Genomic DNA, 26,645 nt, shown 5'->3' with positions numbered 1-26,645 from the left:
GCAGTAGAGAGCATTTTGCAAGATTATGGTCAGCTGAAAAAGCGATGTTGGTTGAAAGAATGTGCATTGTAGACGGCAGAATAGGAGCCCTCTTCTTGATAGGTTCAGTAGGGTGGATAAAAAACTTTTCAATTTAACTGGACTGATATGTCCACCTGGAGCAGAGCTGTGAGATGGAGAAGGTGAAGCCTCAAACTGGCTGTGGCTGGAAAGCTATGCTCTTCAGAAGCTTCTCTCTACTACAAACCTGGCAGGGAAACCTCTCAGCTGCAGCTGACCCTGCCCTAAAGATCTTTCCAATGCAGGGTAGAAGTATGTCCGTTACAGTGTTTTAAAGTATCTACTTGTATTTACTGTGTAGTTCTGAAATGTTTAATGCAACTGACCACAGGAAAAGGCAAGATATGTGGTGGATGTGATGAAATGCTTGTGAGCAAACCTGTTCCTTTGGGCTAACGTACAGCTGTTGGGTTGGGGCTGCTGTTCCCAGCACAGGTATCTTGAGGGTATAATTTGACTGTCTCTTTTTTCCTCGGCTGCTGCAGCCCAAAGTAGAATCACAGACTCGTGGAACAGTTCGGGTTGGAAAGGACCTTCTAAGCTCATATAGTCCAACTCCCTGCACTGAGCAGGGACATCTGCAACTAGAGCAGAGTGCTCAGAGCCCCAAGCTCCAACCTGACTGGGGATGGTTCCAGGGGTGGGGCTTCTACCACCCCTCTGGGCAACCTGGGCCAGGGTCTCGCTACCCATGGTGTAAAAAAAGTCTTCCTTACATCTCATCTAAATCTCCCTTCTTTTACTTTAAACCCATCACCCCTTGTCCTGTCGCAACAGGCCCTGCTACGAAGATTGTTCCCATCTTTCTTATAGGCCCCTATCAAGTACCAAAAGGCTGCACTAAGGTCACCCCGGAGCCTTCTCTTCTCCAGGCTGAACACCCCCAGCTCTCTCCTCTGTCCTCACAGCAGAGGTGTTTCCAGCCCTCGCATCGTTTCTGTGTCCTCCTCTGGCCCCGCTCCAGCAGGTCCAGGTCACTGTTGTGCTGAGGAGCCCAGAGCTGGACTCAGCCCTGCAGGGGGGTCTCCCTGGGGTGGAGCAGAGGGGCAGGATCCCCTCCCTTGACCTGCTGCCCCTGCTGCTGGGGATGAGCCCAGCACACAGTTGGCTCCTGCTTTGCGAGAGCACATTGCTAGCTCATGTCCAGCTTTTCATTCACCAGCACCTCCAAGTCCTTCTCTGCAGAGCTTCCTTCCAGCCTTCATCCCCAGCCTGTCCATGTTCCCAGCCATGGCCAGACCCTGCCTGCAGCAGGGGCCTGCTCATCTCTTGGACAGGGCGGGGTTTGAAGAACAAGCACTACCAACAGTGCAGCCAGTCTGCAGCGGTTTATCGGCTGCTAATCTATTTACCATCCAGCTAATCAGGTTGCTCTGTTCGGTGCTGCAGAGGCTCTGAGCTGCCCTGTTGTAATCGAGATGACTGGTGTGTGTAAGCTGGTGTGTGTATGAAATCGAGCTGCCTGTTTCAGTGGAGACAAGGTCTTGTCTGCTGAGGTTCGGAAGTACTTTCTGTTTTGTAACTCTCAATCACTTGCATTTATTCAGGACGTTTATCTCAAGAGAAGTTTTGAAGTTTTCTGAGTTCATTCTCCAAATCGACCATTGTTTGGGGGGGATTGAGGGATTAGCAGGTTAGGTATTTTCTTTTCAAAGCGTGGGAGGAGTGCAGCTCATTCTCCTCTCTCGGTGAAAGTGTGTCACCCAAATTCATCAGCTTAAGAGCGAATTTCTGGGTGATTGTTTCTGTTTACATCAACATACTACCAGCACAGCAAGCATCCTTTTTGTATACTTTTCTCCTTGATTCTCATGCCAGCATTAATTGTTGTGTTTGAAGTAGTTTCTTTACAACAGAAAACCAAGCAAAAGACTCATCTATTTAAATACTGCACTAAGGAGTTGATCTGAAATTCTTGCTCCTGCTTCTGTAGGTCTGTAAGCGGGAGGTAATCTTTGCTCTGGGAATTAATTGTGTTTGCTTGGATTGTCATGGCAGTAGCGTCTCCAGATTCTTTAGCAAACCTGACTTACTGTTGCTTGTGAACAAATTACCTAACAAACAAACAAAATGCAATGCCTCTTCCCTGCCCCCAAACCAACAGAATTTCCCAGGCAAACCACAGGGTTCTGGAACTTCATTTGAGCCCTTGTGGCTTTAGTAGTTAGACCAAAACACTCTTTTTTTCCTTCCCTCTTTTCTCTCCTTCATGATAATAAGACCCTGAAATAATACTCGAAATAAAGGAGATGATTTAGTCTGCTTTGGCATTATGAGAAGTCATCATACTAGGAAGATACCATGTTTATAAAATTTAATGTGGGGTGATACCATCATCAGGTGTTGTAATGGGAGCAATGGAGAAGTGCTAAATGCATCCAGTACTTAATGGGATCAGAAAAATATACAGAATCCAGCAGTGACAGTTGGATTTGCAACGTTTTCCTTAAATTTCCTTGAGTTGGGAGATTCTCCAAGCCTTGGAGCACAGTGTGTGTTTTCAGGTGCTGCATTTCAAGAGTATTTGAAAGGTAGATCTAAATGTTTATACTCAATGTGATACTCATGGTTTTACTGAATCTGTTCTGGTTTTCTTCCAGGTGAATCCGGACTGGGAAAATCAACATTAATCAACTCGTTATTCTTAACAGAATTGTATTCTCCAGAGTATCCAGGACCTTCACACAGAATTAAAAAGACTGTACAGGTATGTCTGGGGGGAAAAATTTAGCCATGATGTGAACCAGTAGGAAATACTCTGTGTGTCTTGCAATTAAAACTGGGTCTATCTGTAGAAGGATGTCAATGTGCACTAAAACCTCTGACTGTTTAAGGCAGGCTTTTAAATTTGGGTGTTAAAGGGTGTTAAAGACTTTGACATTATCATAAGGACCTCGTATAAAAGTATCCAGCGATCTTCTGCAGCTTGTACCCTTTGCAGTATATTTTTCCTTATAATAAGTTGTCACTTTGAACTGTACCTGGGACTAGGTACTTAAAGCACTAAACCTCCACAGGCAAGAAAGATGTTCCTGCAAGTGCACGATTCAACTGAAATATTCAGTCAAAGGCTGGAAAACTGCCATTGATCCATTTGTTTTGTGTAATAATTTGCTTCGTAGGGACGAGGACTGGTTGTGCTCCCATTGTTCCTGTTGCCCAACCGAGTTCTTACAGCTGCAAGATGAGTCTCAAACCACCTCGGCTGTAGCTTGAAGTGCTTGTGCGCTGACAGAGCTGTCATGAAGTGATGAAGCTTTGAGTTAGGAGGGTGCACAAGGTGCTAAACAGAAGCTGTGAAATTGAATTTATATTTTTATTCAATGGAATCAGCTAACTGTGCTCCAGTGCTGTGATCCACTGACCTTACTGTTTGGTTTGGTTTTTATTTGGGGTTTTGGGTAAAGCTTTTTAAAATCCCATCTCAGAACGCTGAATATTACCAGAGGGCCAGGAAAAAGGTACTTATGCTCATACAAAGAAGATTAAATGACAGTCAATTCAGGTTATGTTCGTTATAGCTATAGTTTAAAGAGCTTAATGGTGGGTTGAGTTCCCTGTCATTGGAAGTATTTTTTATTATAGGAAGAATTCACACACAAACTAGAAAAGGTAACTCAGTCCTATCCTGGCTAGAGGTGGATCAGTGTGATAAAAGTTAAACTAAAATGGTGTGTAGGGGGTTTGAACAGAGCCCTGGCTGAAAAGCTGCTGCATTTTTCTCTACTTCTACTCTGCAGGCTAAATCCTGAGGGTGGCTGAGAGCTACCCCGAGCCATTTTCAGTAGCGAATTGGGGTCCGTCGTGACTTAGCAAATAATATGATTAGAATAAAATATATTGAAAGACCAGCTTGTACTCTTTTCCAGCATAAACCTTTCAAAGCTGAGGATGTCAAAGGTTTTCTAGGGTAGAGAAGAGACAGACCATCCTAAAATCGTGGTGGTAATATTCACTTGCTCTTACATGGTGGGAACAACGTATTGGTCAGGAATTGTGTAAGAGACTTTTGCATAGATAAATACAAACTAGGGTTGGGCTTGGAAACAACTTGCTGTGTGAGGCAGATCCTTTGTATGAATTTCACGGCAAACACAGAAAACCAGGTGGTAATAAGTGAGTTGATATCAGATGAATTCAAAGGAAACTTCTTCAGGAATGACAGGGTGTGAAATATGTTTTCTCTGATTATTTGACCCTCTGAAATGGAGTGTGGTTAAAGGCTTGTTTAATCCATTAAAGCAGTCAAGCTGTAACAAGGAGACCCGCGTGACCCAGTGGGCTGGAGTGCATGGGAAAATGGCCGTTTGGAGGAGACTTTTACTAAAAAGTTCTAAATTCCAAGGCATGAACTAACGTTTTCCACGAATCCCTTGGGAATACTTGTAAATTAGATGATAGGATGCAGTTGGATGCCTAACTATGAATGACAGTAGTTTACAGTGATTTTCTGGATCTTTTCCAGATGTTGCTGCTTTCTCTGCCTTTTTGACCATGTATGGACACATCCATTTAGGTCAGAAAAATGCAACTTTACAGAGGCTTTGGGGCAGATTCTTCACCTGCTGTCTCTTCCCAGCAGACTCTGCTGCTTACAGTATATGGTAGACGTGGTCTGATAGTCCACAACACAAGCGTAGGACACGTAATTTGATCAACTCATGTTTCTTATTCTGTAGGTTTTTGAAAACCCTGCTCTGAGAGCAAGATAATGAATTTAGGAGGAGTGAGAATAAACTTAATTCCTCACCACCCAGTAAGAGCTCGTTAGTGCAAGTCACTTGTCAGAAGGTGCCTTCACAAATTCAGCCACGCTGATATTTTACAAGCGTCAGGAAAAATGTTTGGCGTGGCATTTCTGACCATCTCCTGACCTTCCTTTTCCTTTGGTATAAACACACGTTCAAGAGAATGTTTTATTAATTGCTGCTTTTGTAAAAGCATTCCTCTGCAAGTGCTTAATAATTTAATGGTTCTTGCTGGGAATTTCTGTGATGGAGAATGAAGCTGGTACCTTGTAGCACTTGGCAGGACTACAGCTCTTAACATTGTCCTCTCCAGTATTTTGAAAGTGTTTTGGGTTTCTTATACTCGGAGAGAGCTCAGTTTTAGGAGAGCTGTGGACAAAAAGATAGCAAAAAGAATGTGAGGAATCAGAAGTTAATCTCCTGTGTGCTAAAGCTTGCGAGTAGTAACCTCTTGGCCGAGTTGATTATATGGATTACTGCCCTGAGTTCTGGCATCGATTGTGTACAATAAAATTTCTCCACAGAACTCTTGAGAGGGGGAAAGATATATTCACCACAATTAAAACAGATGTTTTTAAAGCCCTGTGTGTACTCCTGCATTCTCACAGCTTTGGGGTGGACGCTTTTGGAAGGATAGGAGTTGTGCAGTCAGTGAAAGGGTAACTTGATGGTGTCTTAGGCTGCTATGTGTGTGTTGGGTCTTTTTATTTCCTTTTTTTTTTTTTTAAACCTTCCTAGAAGCAGGTTAAACACAGAGCTTTCTTTCCAGTTAGCTACTGTTTTCTGTGCTTCTGTATATTCTCTTCTGAATTTGAATCAGTGTTTTGCTTGAGCAGAAGGGATTTAGCCTGACTTTCTGCAGAGCGTTAATTTATGCCATTGCATCACATACCCAGTAGATTGCAAAGTGTTTACACCGATGTTGAGGTGTGGCTGTGAGAGAGCCCGTTTCACCGATGCAACCGGGGATGTGCAAGCGCTTCAGCAGCATCGATACCAACTCTCAAAACTTGAGCTGGTCAAGAAACCAGCCAGATAGGGTTTATTATCCAAGTTTCTGCTCTCTCTGGAGGTTCATTATTGAATGTTGTTGCAGGTGTTCACCTAGTTAAATATAACTTTCTTGTCTCTCCCCAGTTGGGGTTTAGGAGGCTTAAGAACTGTTAAGCAAGAAGCAAGAAGGTGGCATCATTGTCTGCCAGCTTGTGGGTGGCTCTGAATAAGTTGCACGGTTGAGTTCTCAAATCCATATCTAGAAAACTAAAAACTTAATAGAAATTGTCTTATAGATTATCAGGGGAAAAAACTGTGAATAAATGGTGACCAATTGGAAAGAGCCAACACACTAACGTGAGTTTGTCGTTTCTCGCTGCTGGGGATCAGACTGATACGACAGCGGCGTACGGCCCTCTCAGAGAGGTACCCTGGCGTTGGCAATATCCCCAGTTACTGAGGTATTAGTAGATAGGAGGAGGTAGCAGCCCGGTTGCTGTTTAGCCTCAATTTTCTGTGTCATGACATGCTTAAGCTGTTTGCTGACATGCTTCCTGCAAGCCAGCGGAGCTGTGCAGCAGATGGGTGGTCACAACGCCAGGCACGCGTTCCCACGCCCGGATCTTGCATCATGCCTTGTGCTGGTGCAGCTGCCTTCCGAGCCAGGTTTCCACCAGCAACCTGAGCCAACAGGAACCAATCCATTACGGTCACGTGAGGTCGAGCTCAGCAGATTGCAGCTAGATTGTGTTACTGTTCAATATCAATCTCTTTGTAACAGGAAGCCATCCCTTTCTATGATTCCTTTCCCAAGCATTATACTAACTGAAGAGTAAATGTATTCTTAAAAATGCCTTAAAAGGTCTAGAAATGTAGAGTCTAAGGGGGGAGGATTTGTTGTGAAAAGTGTAATTTTCTTTGAAGTGACCAAAGTTCACAATTTCATGAAGTTATAATGCCTGATTTATCAGAACGCCTGGATGTCTCAGAACATCTTTTTGTTTTGTTTTTTATACTGGCATTAATATTGTGGGTTAGGGCTTTTCCTGTTTCAACAGGAGTTAAAATAAGATGGTATCCTATATACTTAGATTATCAAATTACTGGGATTTTATAAGGAAAACACAGACCCCGTATCCCTCTGAAGCAGAAAATATAGCAAGTCTTTGTCAGACTTCTTATTCAATGGATGCTTTTCCCAGCGTTTAAGTGGGTGACTGAATTGCTCAAAATTTAATCTTACACTTTATTCATTTTACAGGTCGAGCAGTCCAAAGTTTTAATCAAAGAGGGTGGTGTTCAGTTACTACTTACAATAGTTGACACGCCGGGATTTGGAGATGCTGTGGATAATAGTAATTGGTAAGACATTCGTTGTATGTTCTCCCACGACAATTCTGAATTGTATTTTGTGCATGTGAGAGTTAATACCCTGTGGCATTTTTTTTTTTAAAGGCATGCTTCGATCTTCAGTTAAAATATTAATGCTTTGAAATTTTCCAGTCAATGGAAAGCTTCAACCACTGAAGTTCTGAGCACCTTTATAACTCAACTGAAATGCTGTCAGCTTTTCCCTTTTAAAGAGCATTTGGCTCTTTATCCACATACACAGTGTGCAGCACCAACTTCTGTGCTGTCACAAGATGTGACCAGTAAAGCGTATTCCTTTGGCAAGTGTTCTTAAGTGTTCTATTTAATGCTATTACAATGAAGGTGATTGTGTTTGAAAGGGTTTTTTCGGTGAACTCATAGATTGTGTCTTCAGAGCTGTGTGTGCTGAGGAGCTGGTCACTTAAAAGGTGCTGTCTTGAAGTCTGTTGATTTAAAAATGAAAAAAGCAAGCTGTGAGGAAAGAGGGTACATCTCTTTCTTAGTAAAGACAGACTTTTTTTACATAAATGATGTGACTTACAGGTTTTTATTCATGTAACCTCTGCAGCTGGCAGCCGGTTATTGACTACATTGACAGTAAATTCGAGGACTACCTGAACGCAGAATCCCGAGTGAACAGACGTCAGATGCCAGATAATAGAGTGCAGTGTTGTTTATACTTCATTGCTCCTTCAGGACATGGGTTCGTATGGGTGTATTTTATGTGTCCTTTCTCTTTTATCTCAGACAAACATCCAAATCTGGCATTCTTAGTTCTCTGAAGGGCCAGACAGGATTTTCTTAATAGCTTGCGCACAGTGCTTGATTTAAAGATGAGCTTACTTTGGCTTGTCAAACATCGGCAATCAATTGATAAGTTAGAAGAGGAGAAAACATGATTGCTCGTTAATTACCTAACAAGAGAAGTAGTATTAGAACAATTAAAAATCCACAAGTGTTTACAAGTGTCAGGTCTGTTTGTGATCTATGTAGCTTTTGCTCACACATTCCTGTTTAGGAGGAGAAACTGATTTAGGCTTCAAGCAACAGGAATTTTCCTTTCCTTCCTCCCTCCCTCCCTTTGATTTCAATGATGAATTGAAGATGGGAATTTCGTGCATCCTTATAAGCATGCTTGAATGCACCTGGAGTCTAGTCCTTTGTCTAGTGACAATGCCAATGGCATTCTGGATATCTTTTTTTCAGTTATTATACAACGTTCCAGCCCTGCTTAGATTTTTTAACTTGATCAGGCTTCTATCTAGTGGTAGAGAGGGAGAACTGCATTTCCAGGGTGTATGAGGTGCAGACTGACTATATCAGAAATGGATCATTTAGCATTTTATCATTGTAATATAACTGATTAAATCTGTCAGAGACTCTTAAGTTACACCTTCAAAACCAGAAGTAAGCGAAGATAAATGGCCTGTTCTGCCATATGGGCCAAAAGTAGTAAAACTTGTTCAAGTGAGTAATGAAATAATTCTGACTATTATTTCTTGGGCAGTGAAAAACGCAGCTATTACAGCCAGCTTCTGGAATGGTTCTCATCGTTTTGAATTAGTCAGAGACTTCTCCAATTTGGAAGGAAATGTTGGGAGATGTAGAAGAGGTTTTCATATGTCAGCTTGCCTTAATGAATGTCAGCTTTGCTCAACACATGTCACATGTAAATGCAAACTCTCAAGTCCTTGGCATACACTGTTTTACTAGTGTGCAAAATCAAAATGTCATTTGAAGGGGAGATGATCCTTGTGTTCGTTAATCTTTTTTGAGCTAACCTTCAGATTCTTAAATATTTATCTTCCCTCCACACCCTCCTTCTATCTGTCAAAATTTTCTAAAGCAGTGGGAAGGTACAAATTGTTCATAAGGAATAATAAATGTAATGCTTCAGATAAAGTAAGTTTTGGTTACTAAATTCGAGAGGCTAAAAGCTGGCAAAGTATGTTTGTTCTACAGGTATTTCATGTTATACTTGGGGAGAAAAAAGTGTGAAGATGAGCTAGGTTTGCATAGTGGTTTTCTATTACTGGACTAGAAGCATTCCAATAGAGGAAACGAATGAAGCACAGAGAACATCGGTGCTGCTGTTGGCATGCACTTCCTCTTCGAAGCTGCTGTCTCCTCTGAAAGGATGTAGCTCACTTCCTACCTGCTTTTGGTGGTGGTGCAGTCTTAGGTCATGTTTCCTGTGCAAACAGCAGCACGTGTCACCCAGCGAGCAGTGGACACTTAATGCGTGATTGTATTTACATTGAATTAAAGCATTTGTAGGTGAAAGTGCTTCTATCCTTATGTTAAAGTGAAGATAACTTACGTGTTCTTTAACATTTTATTATAGCTTCTTCTCCAAACCATATATAAAAGAATAACTTTGAATGCCAAATGAATCTAGTTTTAATGTTCCTAATTCTAATTTCTTTTATATGAGAAATAATCTTGTTAAATCCTCCAAGCGAATCCTTTAAGCCTGACTAAACTTGCTATAATTCTGAAGCATTAATGCGTCAAAACCTCCGTGGCTTTACTTCAGCCAGCGGGAAATACTTACCACTTTGATCCACACTGACGGTTTTATATGCCCATGTGGTGGGTGGTTTTGGTTTTGTGTCACTGTCATCCGTGTTCATAAAGGTCTTTTTGTTATACGTAGCGATTTAGAGAGGAGATATTTCTCCTTCACTGGTACACAGGCCACAGAGTTCATTGTCTTGAGCAATCTAATGTATAAAAAAAAAAAATCACACGATTCCAGGGGATTTCCTGTAGAAGTTGCAGGTAGTCTTTTGAATTTCATTCATCTATCACTCATAAATCAGTGTGTTAAGAGCAGCTGTCAGGACAAATCTCAAATCATTTGTACATTCTTGTTTAACTAACATAAATTGCAAAGCTCTAATGCTCTCTTTCAGACTTAAGCCTTTGGATATAGAGTTTATGAAGCGCCTGCACGAAAAAGTGAATATCATTCCACTTATTGCCAAAGCAGACACACTTACACCCGAGGAATGCCAACAGTTTAAAAAACAGGTGAGTTGAGAGATACGTATTTACAACACGGGATAATTTAGTAAGTTGATCCCTGTGGAAATGGTGAGATTTAACTTCTTACATGTAAAGTTTAAACCCTGAAGCAATGACGGGAGACAGCAAAGCTAGGTAATTTATATCTCTAGATTTAATTATATTTCTTGGTGAAATAATCTTGTTTCTATCCGCAGGGGAAGAGGTTTCAAGTGTAGTATGGTTCTTGGCAAGTGAAATAATTCACTGCTGAGATAAAAATCAGCAAGGGAGCTCTCAAGATTTAGGTGCCTAACAGGAGTTGTGTGTCTAAAAAAAAAAAAAAAAAAAAGGGGGGGGGGGCGTTTTAAACATGAGGAAAACATTCTCTCCAAAATTAGGGGTCCTAAAGGGGGTTGTGTGGTAAAAAAAAAAAAAAAAAAAAAAGGTGGGGGGGGGCGTTTTAAACATGGTGAAATAATTCTAACGTTCATATAATTTCTTTGTAGACTAAGTTTGGTATCAATATCTCCAAGTGGTGTATGTTTTACTTCAACTACAGGATCAGAGCAGCACATTTATTTAGGCTTTGCTGTATTGTATGAGGAGGATAAGGAGGACCCAGAACAGGTTAAGGCATGAAGACTGGTGTACTGAGCGGTGCCCAGTCCTAGTTTAGAAGAACACAGGGTCTGAAAAGCAGATGCAGTAAGAGATGTTGTGTGCAAAACTCCTGATTTAAGTCTAAAAATTAGAGGATGTTTTCTGCCTTGGAGAAACTTAAGGTGCTATAGACCTGAAATCGGTTCTGCTTGCATTTCATGGGTGGTTTCATTTTGATGTGAAGGGGTAAAAATGGTAGAACACAGAATATTTCTTAATATATAAGCAGTTTTATCAATGAGTTGATGTTAAATGGGGGCGACTTCCCCAAATCAAACTTTGAAAATAAGTCTTTGCATGAATTGGAAGCTTATGTTCTTACAAGATGGCAAACCCACGAACCAGAAATATTCCCCAGGGCTCTGCAGCGCAGCTGCCAGCTAAACGGTCTAATGCTTTTCCGTTCTAAAATTCTGGAAAACTAATCAGTTTGTTTTTAAAAATGCCCTGCGGACAAACCGAGCACCAAAACAGTACAGTCTCATTTCTGATGATGCCGTCAGTTATTCTTAAATTTTCATAAGTGCTTGCAAATATTTCTCGACAACCAACTGCTGGAGTCAGCCCATCAGTCACCTTAATATGCAAAGGTTTTACATACCAAACAAAAGGAGGGAGAATCAGATTGCAGCACAAAACAGAGTTACTACAAAGTACGAACGCCTCAAAATTGCTCACACAAATAACCTGTGTTTGGTTGTAGATAATGAAAGAAATCCAAGAACATAAAATTAAAATATATGAATTTCCAGAAACAGATGATGAAGAAGAAAATAAGATTGTTAAAAAGATAAAGGTAAATAAATTTCTTTTGAAAAAATTGCTTGTGATGGGGTGAAGGGGAGAGAGTGAAAAGCTTTGTGTCATTAATGAAGATCCCACCACAATATTTAGAAGAAAAAAATCAGATGTAAAGCTGTTGTTAGAGTTACTGCTCATCAGCAGAGGCAATGAATGATGCTCTTAGATGACTTAACTCCTTTAATGGCTAAAATTTGGAATGGGAGCAACTAGATCACGTGTTTGTTCAATAAACTCCGAAAAGATCACTTTCTTTTTACTCCATCCCTATCTGACTCTTATCTACGTCCCACATCTTGGTTGATTCTGAGCTTTGAAGGAATCAAAGGATAAGGTGTGCAGTGGCACAGAGCACGTGCCTTACGGTTAAGAGCTATCGGACTAATTGATACACCGAAACCTTAATGGAGATGAATGACTAAAGAAAATCAAAAGGACTGTCAGGCTGCTGGAAGGCTTTTAGTTTTTTTTATTCATGCTTTTGGTTTGTTCTTTTATGTTGGAGTCTATCTTGTATACATTTCTTGAGCCTTGCTTCTCTTGGATCAGTCGCTTTAACAGCCTGCAAGAGCTTTTAATATTTTTGCTGCTGTGGGAATCACCTAGAATGGGTAAACACAAATCACACAAATGGAAGATATTCTGGGACTGAGCCTGAAGGAGAAGAGCAGAATAAAAGAAAGGACAGAAGTCCAAAATACTCAGCTTTGTATACTGTTCCTTTCAGCTACTTGAAGCTGCTCTTGGCTCCTTTGTTGCTTGTTACACTGGAGGGATTTTTGGTTGAGCTGAAAACAAGAACTTGAAGTAGTTCTTTGCCAAACCTTTTGAGAACATTTTTGGGTAAAAGATCCAGACAAAGTAACAGCGCTTGTAGCCAGTGGGAATGAGAATTCATAAATAATTACTGTGTGATTGAGTAAATAGGAAATGGTTTGCCTGTTGCTTAGCTTACTGAGTAACAGTAATGTCTGTTTCTTAACTAGATTCTCAGAATACAACGGTGTCAGGAATTTCGAAGGGGGGTGTGTATATCTGTGTCACTAAACTAGGCAGAGGTCAGTAAACATAGTGGTTCTTGCGCTTTGGGTAAGCTGCACTGCGGTGTTACAGCACCAAACTAGCTTATGTCAAGCTTTCAGTATCTGCTGGCAGTTGATGTTGATTTTTAAAGTAATGCTTTATCTCGTAGGACCGTTTACCTCTTGCTGTGGTAGGTAGTAATACGATCATTGAAGTCAACGGCAAGAGAGTTAGAGGCAGGCAGTACCCGTGGGGCGTTGCAGAAGGTAAGGCTTTCTCATGATGTTTTTTTATCCGTTTAAAACTTCAGACATCAGTCTGTGTTTGAAATGCTTAATTTGAAGGTGCTTTGGTCTAGAAATTTATCAACTATACCCTTTTGCTATTCTGACAAGTCTGGGAACAAGGTGAAGGTTCAGCAAGGTGTAACTTTGCAAGCAGGTTCCTGTTGAAGCCTCGCTGAGGAACTGAAAAACCCGTAGTAACTTACTGCAGTTAACAATGAGGCTTAGATCACAACTGTTGGATTGACTTCTTTTAATTTTCTTCATCTAAAAACCTATGTATTTCTTCAATTCTTCTTTCTAGAGTATTCACATTACACATGTTAATTTGATCAGCTCGATTAGCATAAATTTGGTGTAAAGTTTCTTGGAGAATATTTTTTTTTCCCCAAAACATCTGGGTTTTAATCGCTGGGGTGTAACAACAGGAAGGTACCTGGTAATGAAGTGAATATTTCTGGTAGTTCTTTTAAATTTTTTTTATTCATTTAACACTTACTTTCTACTGTTCCAGAGGCTTGAAGATAACTGCATGTTGTTCTGGCAGTCATTGCTTGTGCTTCAATGGTGTTCACTTGTTTCAGATGGCGCATGGCATGGCCTGCCCCTTGTTGTGTAGTGAAATAAGCACTATTAAACTGGGTTTCCATGATCATTGAACTTCTTTTCTGTAGTGTGCATTTGTTGAATAAAGAGATGATTTTTTTTTTCCTCTCACTATTTCTGCTTTCTGAGAGCAGTGGACATTGATGCAGTGTAAAATAGACAAAAAAACCCAAACAAACCCAACCCCAACCAACAAGCAGCGTATGGACCGGCACTTTAAAAAGAAGTGCTGGAGCACTTTGAAGTGTCTGTCTGTCTGGCAGGAAATGAGGTTTGGCAGAAAGTGAAAACCCAGCTGCACCAGAGAGGATCCAGCGTTATTTAAGGCTCTTGTGTTAGCATTTGGAGATGTACAAAACGGTGCTGCTTTTTATTTTAAAACAAACTTCATCAATGTTGCACGCTCTTGTGGTTGTACAGCTTTTGGAAAGGGAAGAACTAGCCTAACTAAAAGGAACCGCTTTAAGTGGCTTTGAGTCTGTCAGCAAAGGACAGACTACTCGGAGATGATCCTTTTCTTGGGAGTATGACCTCACGTTCTATCTGGAACTTACCAGTTAGTGTAAAACCATGGAATAAAATAATGCAGGAGTGCAGATACAAAACAAACATGTGAAGAGGCTCTGTGCTTCATTATTCTGTAGGATTCACTGAACTTACTTGGGTTATTTTTACTCCTTCATCCTGTTTTTCTTCTTCCGTCCCGTGAAAATGTCCCATCTCTGCTTCAGGGGCACACTGGAACCTGCCTCGTGCCTTTATTTTGTGTGTGCCAAGAGCTTTGCATGTTGCCTTCTTGCCTCACGCCAGGGCGTTCTGGGGTGTATGTACATTCTTCTCCGGTGTCATTTCATTACCTATGAGGGAAATCCACTCACAGCATCAGCCTCTCCTCCAGTAATGGGATGACAGGCACGGCGGAATAGGTGGCTCTAATGCCGGTTGCCAACACGCTCTTTTGGTCCATAGGCACGTGCATCAAAATATATATATAACCTGTAGGCTGTTGGAATGAATGTAGGATAAAAGCCTTACCTCTATGTAAGAACCGTCTGTTGGTTAGAATCTCAACGAAAATGTACTTCTTTTTGCAGTTGAAAACGGTGAGCACTGTGACTTCACAATTCTGAGGAACATGTTGATAAGGTAAGTAACTTACAGGTGACATCACGTTTTCTGGTATGTCTGAGAGAATTGGAAAGGCATATATTGGAGAAGGAAGGATTTGAGCTAGTGAGTTTATAGTAATCCCCGTATTTTTAATTATAAAGATACCTGACACTTTCTGATACCTTCTTTAACCATATATTTAGCAAGCCGTGGTGCTGGTGCTGGTTTGTTTTTAATAGTTCCCTTTACTTTCTGACTACTTGTTCTTGAAAATTGTGATAAGCCATAGGAACAGTTATAGGCTTTTTCTTTTTTTGAAATTTTCTAAAGCAAGACTGCCTGTGCTTCATCATGTCGGGCACCGAGTCCCATCCTCCCGGCAGTCAGTCAGTGACATCTGCTGTGACAACTGTTTGATTATCAAGGTTTGCTTTTCTCCAGGCTGACGATGGAACGTTATCAAAGGAAGCTGATGTTTGTATCTTAGTCATGAACTTTGCATTTAGCTTTTGCAGACTTAAAAGATAGAAGGTAGGAAGTTGTGGCTTGTTTGCTGATTTTACACTCATTGACAGAACTCATATGCAGGACCTGAAGGACGTCACTAACAATGTACATTACGAGAACTACAGAAGCAGAAAACTGGCAGCTGTTACATACAACGGTGTTGACAACAACAAAAATAAAGGGCAGCTAACAAAGTAAGTTCTTGTGAAGGTTGTACTGCGCTTTATTTTTTGTTCCTTTCGTGTATGTGTGGTGGGATTTTTGGTTTGGGTTTTTTTTTGGTGGGTGGTGGAGGGTTTTTTTGTACTGACCCTCCAGTCACTTCTTCACTGTGTTCTGAACATTGTAGACTTCTCATTTACTTATGATTTGGGGTTTTTTCTATTTTACTAAGCCTGACACTAGTTTAACTGAATGTGCTAAATAAAAATTGGTTTTAGGTAGATTCAGTTCTGAAGAGAATCCATACATTTACTATTTCCATTTCACTGGTACTTACTGCAAAGTTTTCGTGCATTTGTTTTTCTGTTTTGGTTTATATACTTCTTCTGGGATTATGGCTTACATGAATGCTCAATAGTCAGCATCAGGGATGTTTTTGAGAAGAATGGGTTAATATTTGCTTAGAAACTTTGCAAATCCAGACCCACCGCTGTCATCCTTGAAACGCTGCCCAGGCTCCTTCTGTGGCCGCTTATCACAGCGCGGAAATACTGCAACATCTTTATCTTTGGTGAGAGGAGAGTTGCAACGCAGGGGGTTGGTTTCTTTGTTGCTTTGTTTTTTTAAACCTAATGTGTCATTTTAATTACCTCTGACAGCAAATTGTTTGCCAATCTGATGAAGTTATTGGAAGATTTAAAAGTAGCCTCTACTGTATTCCGCATTGTATAATGCGATTTGAGAACAGCTGCGCTCTTAAATTGAAGTATTTTTCCTGCTCTGCATGTATCAACTGTCTCAACAATAATTAGTGATTAAAAAATTAATAATTAGTGACAGTATTTCTTTTATTTGTCCTGTATTTAAATACCAGATGCTTCCGGATGCGTATAGCAAGTATGTTAGAAATACATCTCTAGCTACACTCATCCTCGTAACTGCACAGTGTTGAGGGCAGGGAGAGGAGGGGTTTTAACATCTGACATTACTAAACGAGGTGTAGTCACTGTGGAAAAATTGGGGCCATGTAAAGTACTGAAAAGTGGAGCTTTTTCATTGCCATTTTGGGCATCAGGGGAAGTTGTTTAGATTTTATTTTTTGTGTGTTGTTCAATACTATTTTCTATACCTTTCTGAATTGTAGTATGTTTTCTTTAGATTTTGAAGAATCTTGATTTTAGTGATAACACTTTCACTGTTTTCTGTTTGGTGCCTGCTTGGTTTAGTGTTAGTCTGCACCTACAAACTCACTGTGTTCCCTTAGCCAAGTAAGGGATGGTTACTCTGCCTTGTTCTTTAAAAGAATAACACAGTGATTTTTGTAAGTAATCTTTTATTGCCCTACTGCAACATAACAAGATGCATTTTTGCATAAATGCACCTCCCAGAAGGTGTTTCAAAACCCCTTTCAGGTCCTTCGTTCTCCCCACATCCCCAGTCGGTTGCTGGGATTTCCGTTTTAGCTAGGATTTACACCAAGAGGGTCTGGAGTTGCTCTGCTTCCATCCTTACCTCTGCACCTCCTGCCGCTTCGGATCACTGTGCTGTCCCACCTGACTATTCCTAGGTAAACATACCTTCTGGAACAGTTTTGTCCGTAAGAAATTGAAAGAGGGGAGAGCAAACATTACCAGATTACCTGTGCATCCCCTCAGGAATTTTATACTTGCCTGCTTGCCTTTTGTCTGTGTCTCAACGTGGAGCAGTATTGGACTTGTCCTCTGGAAATCTGATTCATTCATTCACGGGAGACCGATTCTGCAAGTCTCTGAGAGAATGGCGACATGGTCTGGTGCTGTCTGGTGGTGGTACAGGCGTTCTGCTAAACACGGACGCAACCTCTGGCTCTGAGCACTCCGAAGCTGCTGTTTTTTTGTCAGCCGGGAGGGTAGAGGTCAGGGGAGATGTACACACCGTGGTTCTTGCACTTTTCCAAAAGCATCTCCAACTGGCAGCGGTCGGAGACTGGGCTGAACTTTTGTGCCCTTAAAAAGCTCTTTGAAAGCAGCTTTTTGCAGACCTTTGTTTTTCAGGCAACCGTTAACATACTTCCTTGAACAACAATAAAAGTACGTGCTACAGGTTTTAATAATTTCTGTCCAGCTGATGAATTTCTCTCTGATTTGTCTCCTTAGATTTGGTGAAACTCTTAATTGACTATTCCACCATTAACGTGTTAACCGAAGTGCAATCCATAGCATGTGTTTTCTGTGGCTGTGTGGCCTTCTGTGAGGCAACCGTTAACATACTTCCTTGAACAACAGTAAAAGTACGTGCTACAGGTTTTAACAATTTAGTGCAGTTTCTTCTGTCCAGCTGATGAATTTCTCTCTGATTTGTCTCCTTAGATTTGGTGAAACTCTTAATTGACTATTCCACCATTAACGTGTTAACCGAAGTGCAATCCATAGCATGTGTTTTCTGTGGCTGTGTGGCCTTCTGTGTGTTTTAGGTTTAGCGTCTGATTTCTGTCACGCAGAGTAACAAAACCCACCATGTGTAGGTCCTTCTACCCACTTAGCTTAGACTACGTCTAACTCCTTCTGCCTGTGTTCTTAGCAAATGCTGTGGAATGGTTCTAATGTCTTACTCCGTGGTGTCACTTAATGTCAGAATCTTGGTTTCAGACTTTCTTCCTGTCCTGTAGTATTGGGGAAGTGCTAAAGCACTGTGTTCTGGGGAGGGGAGAGTGCAGTCAAGCTGAGTCCCACCGCTGGTGAGACCTCTGCAGGCCATGGACCTCAGGTGCTCCTTTTGTAGCTCCACACTCATGGGATCTTAACACTCTGGCCTTTACTAGGTGATGATTTAAAAGAGCAGATAAGCCTTGAAACAGCATCGGTTTCCAAAAACTTTAGAGCAAGTGGTTGTTCATTTCACTAAAATATTTTAAATCACTTTAAAAGCATGAATATTCCAGGGAAACTCTTCCTGACTGTATCCGCACATCAAACCTGCGTTAATATTTACATGTCGTAGTGATTACTAATGGAATTTGGAATAAACAGAACAAGCTTTAACTAACAGTCTTTCCTTTTACTGTGGAAAAAAAAATTTGGTGTGGGGGAGCACATAATTAGCTTGAGGAATCTATTACTAATGAATTTACTTTTAAAATTATTGCTTTTTGGTTTTGTGGTTTGATTTAAGCATGCTAAGCTAAGCCTCTGTATTTTTTGTTTTTTAGATTTGACACAGTTGAAGGCATGTAAGTGGTCATTTAAATTTTTCCAAAAAACTTAGAAAAATTTTATAAACACAAAAAGGGTTTCACTGTTGAATGTTTCAGATTGAAAACAATTTCCTGTTATCCCGCTCTTGGCATTGGTGGTTTTTTCCCTAGAAGTCCTTTTTTTTTGGCCTAAATCTGTGCTAAGGTAAATGTCAGGAATTTATAAATCCTTTCAGTGACACATACCTCTGTAAAAACCGAACTTTTTGGCTAAGCCTCAAGACAAATTTGTTCCAAATTCAACAATGAGTAGAAGTGCATAAATGACAGAATTCCCCCACTTTCTCTCCATAGCTCCATCATCTTTATGTAGATGCTTATAAAGAACTAGTGGAGTTTTCATCCTTATCTGTAATTTTTTTTCATTGGATGGGGGAATTGGTTACTTTAATTTCTTGGGATGATGTTTTTATCTTATTAGCAGCTCGCAGAGGTTCCACTTTGCACATATCTAGAATAATTTTTAATATTTCCAGATTAATTTAGAGGGCTGTTTTAACGTCCGTCCTGTTAAATCAGTTAAATGTTTTGCATCTTTGTTTAGTGGTTGTTTTTTTAGCTCATTTTTTGTTCAAGTTCCTTGTACAGTTTTATCCTGAATGATGTGCTTTTACCCACATCATATCCCTCTAACAAAACCAGTTGTGGCCGATGTTGTAAAGCTCTCAGCTGTACCTGCTCACTTGTTTGTTTATCAACCCTTCTGTGCTGATTTTTTTTTTTACCACTTTCTCAAACACCACTTGCACAACATCTGTGTTAGATCATTAGGTTGTCGATAGCAGGATGGCTCTGCTCCCTTCCAAGTCCAAAGGAGCGCAGCAATGACTCCTCAGCACCCAGATCTACTTCCCAGGTTAATTTTTGAAGAGCAGATACATTTGAGAACTTTACACTTCCAAAAGGTAACAACAAGACGACAGTCTTGTTGTGGCAGCTGGTTAGCTTCCCCAAGCGCTGCTACTCACCTCTGCTTTCATTTTCTTCTTCATTTGGTGCATTATTGTACTTCACCTGTGTTTAACCATTTCCTTTTTTTTCCTTGACAAAAGTTGCTGGCAGTTTTCCTTCCAAAGGGCTGAAGGAAACATTAGGCTGAGGATCACTTTCAGTTCTGTTACACAGCATTTTACTCACCAGTCCAGGCTTTGCAACTATTAGTTCAAACTCAATGTAATTAATTGTTTTAAATGGAAGTGCCATTTTCTTCCTCCTCATCCCCACCCTCCCAATTGTCACCTCTAAACTACTTTTATTTGAGGGAAAAGTTCATATGACATTATTTACTTTCACTGTATGCTTAGGTGGTGAAAATGGGCAAGCAGGAAGGATAAAATGAGCCGTTAACAGTCGAAGCAGATGTTTGATACCTAACCTCCATTCCTTTAATGGCAAATTCAGCATCACAATAGACATTGCTAATTATGTTCAATCATCACTGAAAATTAGTGGATTCTTTCCTCCTTTTAGAATGCTTTTTCTGTATGATTTGAACACTTTTTTTTATGTTACATAGGGTTGTTTTTTTGAAGAATTGAAAGCAAAAATACTATTTGTGGTAGGGCTTAGGCTTGCCTTCTCTGTTTTACCATTTGCTGGTCTGAGTGGCTTTAGCACCCAGTACAGTACAAACCCTCAGCTGGGTGACTGGAACCTTTCCAAATATATTCAGTTCTCCAGCTTTACCAACACGAGAGTCAAAACTTTGTCATTTTAAGCCCTACGTACTCAAAACTGCAACAAGAGACTGGTGGTTTGTTTTGATTGCTCTTTGTGGAACAGCAGAAAAATCTTACCAGCAATCCTCCCTAGATCAAAAACATCCTGATTTATTGGGTATTTAATGTGAAACTCACTATTTAAACCCATATCACCATAACATGGATGGGAGGCTTATACAGCACAGAATACAGTGGGATCCAGGGAAGAGGTTACCATAAAGCATATAGAAAAAGGAAATTTACTGTATGTTATTTTATACAGCAAGTTTATTAATAGCTTTCTAAAGAAACTCTTCCAACTAACATGGCCATGAAATACCGAAGTTCAGTTGCTCGAACCTATTTTTGCAAAGTCGCTCTCGCTCCAGATGTGTGACCACAGCATTCAACACAGTCATAATGTTCAGTTCCTCTTGGGCTCACTTTGAGCAGTGAAGATGCAGAGAGGAAATGGGACTCTCTTGTCTGCAACGTGCTTAATTTTTATGATATCCATTAATTTTTTGTATATATTTGAATGAGAAAGGAAAAGATGCCTGAAGATCTCTTGGAAGATGCGAGGGTGTTTTTTGGTTGTAACTTCGATTTCCTCTCTTCCCATGACCAGGTTCTGCTATAGATAGAAAGTCAAGAGTTTCTGTTGACCTAAATGTAATATAAATAAGTTGTGGGGGAGGAAAAGATACCGTATGAAATGTCTTTTTTGAGGAAGGCTTGACGAAACAGTTAAAAATGCAAATTGGATTGAAGCTAGCAGTGCATACAGCAATGCTTCAGCTTTCTATCTTGTTTTTTGCAGATGCCCTAATGTAACAGACAGGAAAAAAAGTTCTTATTCACTAACTACTTCTTCTGGATTTATGGCAGGAGCCCGTTGGCACAGATGGAGGAGGAAAGGAGGGAGCACGTAGCCAAAATGAAAAAAATGGAGATGGAAATGGAGCAAGTGTTTGAGATGAAAGTCAAAGAGAAGGTGCAGAAGCTGAAGGACTCCGAAGCTGAGGTAATCACAGCGACTTAAACCCCAACGTGCTTGAGGGCGAACAAGTGTGGAGATGGCTCTTTGTGCCAAGACTGTGCAACAAAACCTCTGTCTAGGAACTGGTTCCACCGTCAGATTTTTATGTTTAAAGACAACTCAGTTGTTCTTTCTCGTTGTTTTTGAAATGGTATCAGCCCTAACGCAAACTGTAATTTGAACGTTCACATACATTCTCTATTTTCACAGTCACAGTATGTTAAAATATTCCCGAACTTTCTTAACCTCTTTTCTCCCTCTTCTTTGGAATATTTTCTTTTCTTCCATGTGCTTAAGGTTCTTGAGACCTTCATAGTTTACAGAAATTAATGTAGTAGTGATAATTTCCTTTGCATATTAAGGAAACATTTCAGGAACTCGATTTGATCTCTATAAGAAATCATCTAAATCAGAATTACTTGACTAAGGAGGAGGCAGGGGTTTGTTGGTGTCGTGTGAACGTACATAAAGTTCAAAGGTGTTTAACTCCAATTCTATCACCTGCAGGTGAAGTCCTGACAATTAAGCAGTTTTTTATGTGCTTCCAGCAGCTCTTGAAGCAACTTTTTTAAGAGACAATTGCACAACAGTGTTTAAGTAGAAAATGAATTTTAAGTTGTGAGAAGGCAGCTTCTCACAGAGGGGTTCAAAACTGTCAAAGCTCCTGAAGAAAGTTTGGCTCCAAATCTGAGGGAAAGTGAGGAAGCTTGAAATATTTGGCAGCCCGGGCATTGTAAGGAGCCAAGACGTACTGGGTCTGAGGGGAAAAATAAATCAACCTAGCTTTTATTTTTTTTTGGAGAAGTGAATAGATAAGGATATAAATGCCAGGATACCCCAGTCAGCAATTCGAGGATTGTGAAGCGAGGTGTTTTATCTGGATCACAGTGTTCAATTAGTTACTGGATTTATCCTTTCTCAATTTCAGTCTCAAACTTTGGACCTATTAACACTTCTGGCCTCCACGTTCTCTTTGTTATATGAAAAACAAACAAACAAAAATCCTTTTATTTTTCATGAGCTGCTTCATGATGTCTTGAGCGCATCCAGTGATGGTAGTTTTGAAATGTTCATACAATTCATTCATTTTTTATTCTTTGCTGTTCCTGACTTCAACTCCTGTTGTATTTCTCTGTAGAAGAGTAGCCAACAGACAGGGCTGAGTATAAAGCATTTAAAACATCTCTAAAAGGAAGTTTGCTTTGAAGGGTTTGCGTAAGGCAGGGACTTGAAAGAGTAAGGAGAGGAGGAGTCTTATGTAATTCTAAAACATGTTACACCGCAGAGAAGGAATCACTTTTCCTGACGCTGTCCCCATTCTCGCATGCAACAGGTTTGATTGTCAGTTTGTCCCATCGACTTATGGGAGAGGCTTCCGATACTGATCTGGCAGTGCAGACAATTTGCTTCAATAATAATAATAATTCATCTAATTAGTGGATAAATCCACTCCGGTTTGTAGCTCGGGTGTTTTCTGTTCCCGCTGTTTGTTACTGCAGCTCCAAAAGTTGCTGTGTTTTCTGTGCTTATTAACTCTCTCCATAACTTCTTCTGTAGCTACAGCGACGCCACGAGCAAATGAAAAAGAATTTGGAGGCACAACACAAAGAGTTAGAGGAGAAGCGCCGCCAGTTTGAGGATGAGAAAGCAAACTGGGAAGCTCAACAACGTATTTTGGAACAACAGAATTCTTCCAGGTAAATTGTAGTCTTGTCCTGCAGATCACAGTAAACATTCTGTAGCTTTGTGCTAGAAAAAGCAGTTTCTGTGATAACGGTCAGTGGTTGACCACTATGAAAGTATCACTTAAAGGTAAGAAAAATCATGAACTGCTTTTAATTTAGAACGAGCGTATATCAGAAATACCAGGAAGATCATTGGCTTCTAAAGCAGGTTTTAATCTGCAAAAACACTGTATCCAAACATCTGTCTAAAAAAAAATGCAGTGCGTGTTTGAAAGCCAGATTGAATCAGACCCAGAGGGATGAAGGTAAAGCTTTGGGAATGGAAGTGGTTAGTTCTAGTCCCTGGAAGGGGAAATCTAGTGGTAAAAGCTTGACTAAATGTACTGCGATCTACATTATAGATGTCATACATTGTATTGCAACCGGTAAAGCTTTTCAAAATAATTTAAAAGCGGTGCATTAATGATACTTAAAAATAAAATCAGAGCGCGTCCACAGTATTTAACAAGCTTTCTTCCTGATATCTCTTTAGAACCTTGGAAAAGAATAAGAAGAAAGGGAAGATATTTTAAATGCATCATTTTGACCACCAGTTCTGTATTAGTTGCCAATATGCCAGCCTGGACATCAGTGTTTGTTGGATCCGTTTGACCAATTTTGCACCAGTCGTATCCATAGTAATGGATTTAACAGCATGACAAATTTCTGTTAATTTTGATGGAGAATGAGTTGCCTTGAATTGTCTAGGGTGTCGTGTACTTGGAAAAATAACAACTCTAAGTACCCTTTTTTTCCTTATTTTTTAAACCGCGTCATTTTTAATGCAAAAAGAAAACCCTTTCCTGTTGTACAATCATGTTCTGGTGGTTTGACGGTTTACAGGATATTAAAAACCGCAAGGACTCGAGACGGTTTTGAGGATAAATTGCCATAATCTGATGCAAACAACGCTTCTCTCTTATTATAATACAAGAGTTCCATTCAGTGCAGCATATACAATAATGTAATTTAGTCTAACACAGTCAACCCTATTTTTTGACACTTCCATTGTTTAAAAGGACACATGGAAAAACAAAAGTCGTAGGCTTACAGCGCACCTGAGCTTTTTATAACACCCCTTTTATGTTTGGGATTCTTTAAATATATGCTATTCTCATTTAGAAACTTCTTTAGCCAGAAGGATCTCATTACTGCTTCTTTTTTTTTTTTTTGTAATAACATTTAATTTAGATATTTTTTCCATATATTGGCCCTCCTAAATAGAATATAGCTTCTTTCATATGGTAGGAACCAGTGAGTAAAACTTTTCCTTTAACTCCCTTTTTACATTTTATGGTAAAGTAGCAGGAAAACGCATTTATAGGTCATTTCTAGGCAAAATTGTGGAGTTAACTACCACCCTGTTTCTACCTGTGTGCAGTCTGTCTTTATTTTACTATAGAAATGGGAATATGGCCTCAAGAGAAACATCACCATTTCGCATTTAGCTGTATTCATATACTGCATTTCTGTATTTTTGTTTGTATTGTAAAAAGTCACATAATAAACAATGTTGTGATGTAACACGCTGCTGCGTCGGGAATCTTCAAGGGGTTAAACAACCAAGTTTAACCCCTTGGGGGATGTTTGAACCGTCTCTCTTCCATCTGGACTTTACTGAGCTGCGTCTCTGGATTTCCCCGAGGAATTTAAGGTACAGAAAACGCCGGCACGGTGTGGGACTGGGAGGAAATCCAGGTTCGGGGCTGGGTTCTGCTTTGGCAAGACGAGGCTCTGGCTTGCCCAGGAGAGGGCACCAAGTGCCCGCACATGCTGCACCGCGGCTGTTTTTTGTCTCTCTGGTGAGGTTCTTGTGTCACCACGCACTTAGTGGCCTCTTTGGGTGGTTCTGTTAGGCTCGTTGGCACTCCTGGGGGGGTTGTTTTAGATGGGGGTTTTTGAAAAGGCCTTTGTGAAAGGATGCAAAGCGTCTCATTTTTTTGCAGCTGTCCCTTGTATTACCCCTGATATCACTCAGTTCATTTTTCTTTTACACAAGTTATGCTTATGGATAATGTAAAGAACAGGCAACAGTTGCCATCTAGGACAGAAGCTGCAGATTCTGAATCGCTTTTAGGACTCACCAAAACTCGGGATATACTGTCTGTGCTTTAATGTTCCCTTTCGCTCTGAAATAGGGATTTAATTTATCAGGAAACTTGTTTTCATTGTGCTGATTGTCCTCTTTTCCCCACCCCTACTCTCCATCCTCCCGCACATGCGCTCGGGATGGTCAGAAACTGGTCTAAGCTCTCGTTAGATCTTTGTATGACGGCACATGGATATTCTACAACACAGCATTTGGATGTGGATGAATTTAGAGCATATAGAAATCCAGTGTTCTGAGTTCTCATCTGAAACGGAGCATTGGCCTTTTGGGAAGACACCTCTGAACTTCTTTCTTAAATGCTTTTTCATGGTGAGTTTGGGCTGCACCAGAGGAGTACGAATTTGCCAAAAGTTAGAGTTCTTTTTCAGACTTTCTGCACTCTCTCGCTGGGGGACGGTATTTTAAAAATAAAATGGAAAATATGAGGCGTGAACCTGTGCAGCCTGAAGTGTAGTGGTTGTATAGCCAATAAAAAGTCTATAAGCTGGAGAGGTCCTATGGTACAACCTTGGATGGTTGGTTGGTTTTTTTCTTCTGTTGAATAAATCAGAATTTAAATGTGTCCTTTCTGTAAAGCCAAAACTCATTTGACTTGTTAATAAATAGGTGCTGAAATTTCCCCGTATTAGTGTCACAACTCAAGGTGCAGCAGAGGTTTTGTTGATCAGAAACCTGTTGCATCCAGATATGACCTTGTATCACCAGAGTACTCCTTGAGGACGTGCTGCTCGAGCAATAGCAAAACCATCTCTCAGTTTGGTACCCCAGGGAGCGAGGTAAAAGCTACGTTCCCCCTCCATGATTTCCAGAGGAAGCGTGAAGAAGAGACTCTTAATTGTTTGAGGATTGGTTTTGTCTTCATTGATTCACAAAACCCCTCAAGCTGATTTAAATATAAAGGGCTTTAAATATTAATGCTGTTAAAGGTTTCAGGGCAAGTAAATCTGTGTGGAAATCAAGCCCTGGGCTGGATTTCCAGAAGTGTAGCTGAGCTAGTGGGGCAAACCAGCATGTTCAGGTGTCGTCTTCGTGCGGCATTGTCACGCTTCACTTGTCCTTGCACAGCGAGAGCCGGCTCTGTTAGGTGCCCACAGTGAGGACATGCTTTTCCTTGAGGGTAGCTGCTGAGGTTCCTTTTGGGTCCAGTTTTTGGGATTCCTGCCAGCTTAATGTTTACAACTCACTGCGGTTTTCATTTCTCCACCGCCAACATCTCCCTTCCTGACCTTACGCTGTTTAATGCTCAGCAAAGGCAATTATTCCCTTCACCACCACCCGTGCCTGCTTCATCCCATGTTCTGTGGAGTATCCCGCTCTGATGGTCGCTTTGGTGGCCACCCATCACCAAGAGCCTGCCCCTGCGACCAGGATCTGCTGCGTGGCTCTTCCTGAAAGGAGCCGCCTGTACCAGCACCTTCAGGAACAGAGCAGATCTGTTCTGGTTATGCCCACCTCTGCCTTCCTGCTGCCACATGGTTACTTCTCCCCAGAACTACGCAGCCCTTG

At 40.7% G+C, this 26,645-nt stretch overlaps 1 protein-coding gene across 1 annotated transcript in view; it reads left to right on the top strand.

The window, feature by feature from the left end:
• SEPT7 (septin 7) overlaps nucleotides 1-24,555 on the top strand; it is a 50,233-nt gene extending 25,678 nt beyond the window's left edge. The window contains exons 2-12 of the mRNA XM_010141817.1: nucleotides 2,661-2,767; nucleotides 7,063-7,163; nucleotides 7,741-7,875; nucleotides 10,088-10,205; nucleotides 11,545-11,637; nucleotides 12,835-12,931; nucleotides 14,650-14,701; nucleotides 15,241-15,366; nucleotides 21,155-21,290; nucleotides 22,863-23,002; nucleotides 23,523-24,555. Coding sequence (XP_010140119.1) covers nucleotides 2,661-2,767; nucleotides 7,063-7,163; nucleotides 7,741-7,875; nucleotides 10,088-10,205; nucleotides 11,545-11,637; nucleotides 12,835-12,931; nucleotides 14,650-14,701; nucleotides 15,241-15,366; nucleotides 21,155-21,290; nucleotides 22,863-23,002; nucleotides 23,523-23,562 — 1,145 coding nt within the window. The 3' untranslated portion in view covers nucleotides 23,563-24,555. The remainder of the gene's footprint in view (nucleotides 1-2,660; nucleotides 2,768-7,062; nucleotides 7,164-7,740; nucleotides 7,876-10,087; nucleotides 10,206-11,544; nucleotides 11,638-12,834; nucleotides 12,932-14,649; nucleotides 14,702-15,240; nucleotides 15,367-21,154; nucleotides 21,291-22,862; nucleotides 23,003-23,522) is intronic.
• The last annotated feature ends 2,090 nt before the right edge of the window (nucleotides 24,556-26,645 follow it).

Source organism: Buceros rhinoceros, unplaced genomic scaffold (assembly GCF_000710305.1).
Source record: "Buceros rhinoceros silvestris isolate BGI_N320 unplaced genomic scaffold, ASM71030v1 scaffold4338, whole genome shotgun sequence".
NCBI lineage: Eukaryota > Metazoa > Chordata > Aves > Bucerotiformes > Bucerotidae > Buceros > Buceros rhinoceros.
The sequence above is the reverse complement of the archived record's forward strand: the minus strand, read 5'-3'. Positions and strand labels throughout refer to the sequence as shown.